The sequence below is a fragment of the Trichechus manatus genome, unplaced genomic scaffold, assembly GCF_000243295.1.
Source record: "Trichechus manatus latirostris isolate Lorelei unplaced genomic scaffold, TriManLat1.0 scaffold00105, whole genome shotgun sequence".
Taxonomy (NCBI): Eukaryota; Metazoa; Chordata; class Mammalia; order Sirenia; family Trichechidae; genus Trichechus; species Trichechus manatus.
In genome coordinates this window covers 3,520,183-3,527,467 of record NW_004444041.1, presented here as the reverse complement: position 1 = coordinate 3,527,467, position 7,285 = coordinate 3,520,183, and the positions used below count along the sequence as shown (strand labels likewise).

Here is a 7,285-nt window from a genome sequence, read left to right as displayed (position 1 = left end):
CCTGCATAACATTGTTTTAGAAAGAGATTGGGAGCGCTGATTCATATTATTTTGTCTAATAATTCTGGTAGTCTCATAACGTTTAATTTTGGATTGCAATTTGCATCTCTCCGCTTGCTCCACATTTCACCAAGGTCCGAGTCAGTTGACTGGTAGCAGATGAGAACTTGGTGTGAGTAATTTCAGACGGTGTTACCAGGAGTTTTGCGGAAGCCTGAAACTGTATAAAAACATGGGGCAGGGTTAACGTCCAAATCTCCACACCGGCCCGCAACGGATTGGAAGGAACGAAGTGGGTGGAGCCTCCTGATCCGGCCCTCGCGCCTCTGTTGCTAGGGTCGCAGCGCCCAAAGCAACTGCAATGGATCAGGAAGAAGGGCTGACGGCCGTGGACAATATAGTCACTCAGTTCACCACCTATGAAGATTTCCTCGACTCGCAGATCACCACCGTGGACTTGTACTACCTGGAGGTAAGGGATGCAGCGCCGCCCCGCGCCTCTGAGGCCGCAACTTGGCCATTCTCTTCAAGTCTCTCAGTCCTTACCCGACCCCCGCGTCTTGGGGCATTGGGCCCCTGGCGGTGAACGGCGCGGGTGACAGGATCCATGGTTTCCGGACAGCAGCGTTGAAACAGCTGAGGAGGTGAATCGCGGGGTCCTTCCCACCAAGCGCTGCCTCGGTCCTGACTGAATCTGGTCCTCTCAAGTCACCTAGCGCAGAAACACACACACACACACAGACACACACACACACACACACACACACACACACAGACACACACACACACGAGCACCCGGGGAGTCTTGAATTTAATCTCTGCCTCGCCTTCCGGCTCCCACTACACCCACCTCCAAAACTCATTCTCCTAAGAGGACCGTCTCTGGGCTCGGAGGCCAGCTGAGACTTTTGGGGTGGAGTGCAATTCAGGACTGACGTCCTGTTTCACTTTTTTTGCCAATTTGTGTTAGAGGACGGAAGACAGCTTCCTTCTAGGGCAAATGCCAACGTCAAAGCAGTATATTTGGTGTTAAATTGGGCATTTGGGTCCCTAAACAACCCGCTAGGCTAGTTGATTCAGAAAGCAAGAAGCCCTTTAATTGGTACGGGTTACAGGTAGTTGTGCAGGCACATTCCTGACTCCAGTTTATCGACTTAATGATCACAGCTGATACTGATAGTGAAAAGACAACAATAGCAACTTAAAAAACCCTGCAATATAGAGAATTTGGACAGAATGTCATTGACTCCTGGCATCTGCCCAGAAACCATTGCCTACCAACTTCTCAAAGGAGCCCTGGTGAAACAGTGGTTAAGCAATTGGCTGCTAACCAGAAGGCTGAAGTTCGAACCCACCAGCCCCTCTGTGGAGAAAGTTGAGGCAGTTTGCTTCTTTAAGGATTTACAGCCTTGGAAATCCCATGGGGCAGTTCTACTCTGTCCTATAGGGTCTCTATAGTCGGAATCCACTTTTCAACAATGAGTTTACCCACTTCTCAAAGGTGTGTATGTGGCAGGGGAGGCAGGCAGAATAAAGTTGTTGTCCTCTGCAGGAGAATACGGAGAGGCAGGAAAATGGCAGGTAAACTGGTCGTGGGAAGCAGGGAGGTGGATGGTGGGTTCCTACATATTCCCAGCTCAAACTCCCCAGACCAAGCCTACTAAATGATCACCAGTAACCTGGATATTCTGCTATTCCGGAAGTTCCACCCAAACCACAGGACCTAGAATTGGTCCCTCCCTATTTAGGCCAGAGAGAATAAGTGTCATTGTGTCATTGAACTGCATCCTACTCTGAGTAGGATTTGGATCCTGCAGCCAATCCCTCAGTCAGCAATAACATAACTGCATTTTAGTGGACTGAAAATTTTGGACTCCAAAGTTCGTATTACATCAGGGTTTTACTTAAATTGTGGATTCCAAGGTTCGAAATGTGCTTATTCTCCAAAACACTAGATATGTGCTTTGTTGTTGTTGTTAGGTGCTGTCCAGTTGGTTCCAACTCATAGCGACCCTATGTACAACAGAATGAAACACTGCCTGGTCCTGTGCCATCCTCAAGATCGTTGTTATGCTTGAGCCCATTGTTTGCAGCCACTGTGTTAATCCATCTCCTTGAGGGTCTTCCTCTTTTTCACTGACCCTCCACTTTACCTAGCATGATGTCCTTCTCCAGGGACTGGTCCCTCCTGATAACATGTCCAAAGTATGTGAGAGGAAGTCTCGCTTTCCTTGCTTATAAGAATTCTGGCTGTAATTCTTCCAAGACAGATTTGTTCATTTTTTTGGCAGTCCATGGTATACTGAATATTCTTCGCCAACGCCGTAACTCAAAGGCGTCAATTTTTCTTTGGTTTTTCATATTCATTGTCCATCTTTCACATGCATGTGAGGTGATTGAAAACACCATGGCTTGGATCAGGCCCACCTTAGTCCTTAAAGTGACATCTTTGCTTTTTAACAGTTTAAAGAGGTCTTTGGCAGCAGATTTGCCCAATGCAAAACTTCCTGTGATTTCCTGACTGCTGCTTCCATGGACATTGATTGTGGATCCAAGTAAAATGAAATACTTGACAACTTCAATCTTTTCTCCATTTACCATGATGTTGCTTATTGGTCCAGTTGTGAGGATTTTTGTTATCTTTATGTTGACGTATAATACATACTGAAGGCTGTAGTCTTTGATCTTCATCAGTAAGTGCTTCAAGTCCTCTTCACTTTCAGCAAGGAAGGTTGTGTCATCTGTATATCACAAGTTGTTAGTGAGTCTTCCTCCAGGCCTGATGTTCTGTTCTTCTTCATATAGTCCAGCTTCTCAGATTGTTTGCTCAGCATACAGATTGAATGAATATGGTGAAAAGATTCAACCCTGACGCAAACCTTTTTTTACTTGAAACCATGAAGTATTCCCTCGTTCTGTTTGAATGATTGCTTCTTGTTCTAAGATGGAAAGAATAAACAGTCACTGTACCAAAAAGAATTGGTCAACCTTCAACCATTTCAGGAGGTAGCATGTGATAAAGAACTAATGTTACTGAAGGAAGAGGGCCAAGCTGCACTGAAGACACTGGTGAAAAACAAGACTCCAGGAATTAACAGAATACCAACTGAGATGTTTTTAAAAACGACTATGCCAAAAAATTTGGAAGACAGCCACCTGGACAACCAACTAAAAGAGATCCATACTTGTACCCATTCCAAAGAAGGGCAATCCAAAACAGCAGAAATTATGAAACAATATCATTATTATCACATACAAGTAAAACTTTGCTGGCGATTGTTCAAAAGCAGTTGCAGCAATACATCGACAGGGAACTGCCAGAAATTCAAGCCGGATTCAGGAGAGGATGTAGAACAAGGGATATCATTGTTGATGTCAGATGGGTCATGGCTGAAAGCAGAGAATACCAGAAAAATATTTACCTGTGTTTTATTGATTATGCAAAGGCATTTGACTGTGTGGATCATAACAAACTGTGAAATATGTGCTAAGTATGAAAATAAATTTAAAAGAATAGAAGCACTTAATTCTCATTCACAAACAAGTTGTGTGACTTTGTACAAGTAATTTGATTTTTCTGGAATTAGTGGTTAAAAATATATATCTAGTGATATCTCTAACATAGCTCCCAGCTTCAGAAATAAGCTTTCTAATATTTTATATGGATACTACATTAAAAATTATGAAAATTAGTTTTATGTCTTCCATCTAAGTCACTGAAATAAAAGGGGGGTGGGAGTGATAGTATTGCTGAATAGGTTTGCATTCAAACTGTTGAATGTTTAAATAAAAATGAAATATAGCTAATAAACATTTTCATAGAATAAAATAAGCTTTGTAGCAAATGTAGAAGATTGTCAAGCTTAAGCCTAGTACCAATAAGAAGGATTTCAATTTTTTTTAATGCAGGTTTTTTCCACATAAATAAGGAACTAAAAGCATTTATGTTGATTAGGAGTGAGAAATTAATACTCTGTGTTTCATCAATCAGAATTTTAAAGGTTTCCCAAATGGAAGATAGTTACTATCTTTGGGTGAAGGATAAAGACAGTTACTTTTAAGTTTGGCATTAGTTAAGCTCCTTCTCATTGTACTTTCATAAAAATAAGATGAAGATTTTGTTGAAAAAGGATATTAACATCGAATAATGTTCCTGTACACACGTTAGAGTCCCTGCCTAGTGCACAGCTAACCAATCGAAAGGTTGGAGCTTTGAGTCCACCCAGAGTCAACTTGGAAGAAAGGCCTGGATATCTACTTCTGAAAAATCAGCCGTTGAAAACTCTATGGAGCACAGTGCTACTCTGGCACACGAAGTCTGAATCAACTCAATGTTATCTAGTTTTATATGTATTTAGATTGAGTAATGAAAAAATTAAAAGTGCCATTAGCCTCTGGGAATTCATTTTTTTAAATTTTCTTTCTGTAAATGCAAGTTAAATCACTCGCTTAGGTCACATGGAGACAAGTGGACTTCTCAAAATTATTTCAGTGGTATGGCAAGTATGTTTCATGTATCATATTATGTAAGGTGATCCTTGCTCCTTTTTTTTTTTTTTTTTTGTCATCACGAGTTGACTTTGATTTGCTGGTTTGAATGGAGTAAATTTTTAAAAAATATTTTATTGTGATTTTGGAGAAAATTTGCATAGAAAATTAGGTTTTCATTAAGAATTTCTATACATATTATTCAGTGACACTGGTTATACTTTTCACAATGTGTAAGCATTCTCATTATTTCCATTCTGGTTGTTCTGTTTACGTTAATCTAGCTTCCTTATCCTCCCTTACCTTCTCATCTTTGATATAGGGTAAATGTTGACCGTTAGGTCTCATTTAGGTAATTGTTTAGAGGAGCACAGTACTCACGGGTGATACTATTTATTTTATGAGCCACTCTGTCTTTTGGCTGATAGGTGACCTCTAGGAGTGGTTTGAGTTCCAAATTTAAAGGATGATATTCTCAGGGTTTCCTCTAGTCTCTCCTGGTCAAGTAAGTCTGGCCCTTTTTTTAGGAATTTGAGTTTTGTTCTACATTTTTTCCCAATTCTGTCTGGGGCTATCTATTATGTCGCTGGTTGAAATGGTCGGTAGTGGGGCCCAGCACCATCTAGTTCTTCTGGTCTCAAGGTAGGTGAGGCTGTGGTTCGTGTAGACTATTAGTTCTGTAGACTAGTTTCTTCTATGAGTCCTTGGTTTCCTTATTTTTCTGTTGCTCCAGACAAGTAGAGACCAACAGTTGTATCTTGATAGTCATTCGGAAGCTTTTAAGACCCTAGACACTACTCACCAAACTAGGATGTAGAGCATTATCTTTATGAGCTATCTTATGCCAATTGACCAAGTTGCCCACCGAGACTATGGTCCTAAGCCCTCAAACCCAGTAACCCAATCCGGTGAGGTATTTGGTTATGTCTAGGAAGTATCCATAACTGTGTCCCCTACGTGCTTTATTTTATATATGAATATATATGCGGCACACACAAACATGACTATACATTTGCCTACAGAAACAGCTATACATGGGCACCAATATATTCATATGTGCTTACCTATACATATATAAGGATCCCTAGTGGCACAGTGGTTAAAGCACTTGACTGCCTACAAGTTGATGGTTCGTACCCACCAGCTACTCCACAAGTGAACGATGTGGCAGTCTGTTTCCGTAAAGATATGGAACTCTTGGAAATTTACAGCTTTGGAAACCCTATGGGGCAGTTCTTCTCTGTCCTTCAGGGTCATTATGAGTCAGAATCAACTTGCCGGCAGTAGGTTTGGTTTTGGTTTATACATAAGTAAGCATACATATCTCCCTGTGTAACCACACATATAGTTTTTGGTGGTTATTACTGTTGTTGCAAAACTGCATATGTTGTGGCTTTTACCAAATTCGTCCCTTATTCTTGTGTACTTCTTAGTGTCATCTTTTATCTTGGTCAAGTTGTACTGACTTCACCCTTATTCAGTATTGCCTTACCCATCACCAAAACTAACAAGCGTCTACTATCTAGAAAGTGATACACCCTCCCTTTCCCTCTCATCCCTGGTAACCACCAAAAAATGTTGCCATTTGTATGTATACCTATTCTTGTCTTTTTATAATAGTGAGATCATATAGTATTTGTCCTTTTGTGACTGACTTATTTCACTCAGTAAAATGTCCTCCAGATTCTACTGTGTTTCTCAAACTCATCTTTATTCTTTACATTTGCGTAGCATTCCATGGTATGTGTATACCATATTTTGTTTATCCATTCATCTATTGATGGGCAGTTAGCTTGTTTCCATTTTTTTGCTATTATGACTAATGCTGCAGTGAACATAGTTGTGCATATATCTGTTCATGTCAGTAGTTTTAATTCTCTTGGGTATATACCTAGGAATGGTATTGCTGGATCATAGGGTATTTCTATTTCTAGCTTTTTGAGGAAGCGCCATACTGTTTTCCTTAGTGGTTGATCCAATTTACAATCCCACTAGAAGTGGAGCACAGCTCCAATTTCCCCTCAATCTTGCCAGAATTTGTTGTTTTCTGTTTTTTTTTTTTTTTTTGATGAATGCCATTTTTGCACTGGTCAGATGGTATCTCATTGTAGTTTTGATTCGCATCTCTGATGGCTAATGATTTCGGGTATCTTTTCATGTGTTTGTTGGATGCTTAAATGCTCTCTTTGGTGAAGTGTTTGTTCATATCCTTTGCCCATTTTTTAAATTGAGTTGTTTGTCTTTTTGTTATTGAGTTGTTGAAGTTTTCTATGTATTTTAAGATTAGATGGTTATCAGATATATAATTCTGAAAGATTTTTTTCCCAGTCTGTATGTTCTCATTTTACTCTTTGGGCAAAGTTTTTTTTTTTTTTTCATTGTATTTCAGGTGAAGGATTACAGAACAAATAGTTTCTCATGAAACAGTAGTACACATATTGTTTTATGAAATTGGTTAACAACCCCACAACATGTCAACCCTCTAACTTCTCAACCCTTATTTTTGGTGAAAATACACATCGCCAAAGATACACCATTTCAAAAATTTCTACATACACAGTTCAGTGACATTGACTATGCTCTTCCAGTTGTGCTGTTATTCTCACTTAAGATGAAGGCTTACAGAACATAATAGTTTCCCATTTAACAGTTACTACAAATGTTGCCCTATGACAATGGTTAACAATCTCACAACACATCAACAATGTCCTTACTCAACCTTGGGTTCCCTAAAACCAGCTTCCTTATCCCCTTCTGCCTTCTGGCCCTTGTCACTGGACTACTGTACCTCGTTAGT

General features: G+C 40.1%; 1 protein-coding gene across 3 annotated transcripts in view; it reads left to right on the top strand.

Annotated features, from left to right (window-relative positions):
- The first annotated feature begins 320 nt into the window (after positions 1-320).
- CFAP299 (cilia and flagella associated protein 299) overlaps positions 321-7,285 on the top strand; it is an 807,700-nt gene continuing 800,735 nt past the window's right edge. For 2 of the 3 annotated variants that reach the window (XM_004383110.1, XM_004383109.1), the window contains exon 1: positions 321-472. In XM_004383110.1, the coding sequence (XP_004383167.1) occupies positions 362-472 (111 nt within the window). In that variant the 5' untranslated portion in view covers positions 321-361. The remainder of the gene's footprint in view (positions 473-7,285) is intronic. The other variant, XM_023737602.1, reaches the window with a different exon arrangement.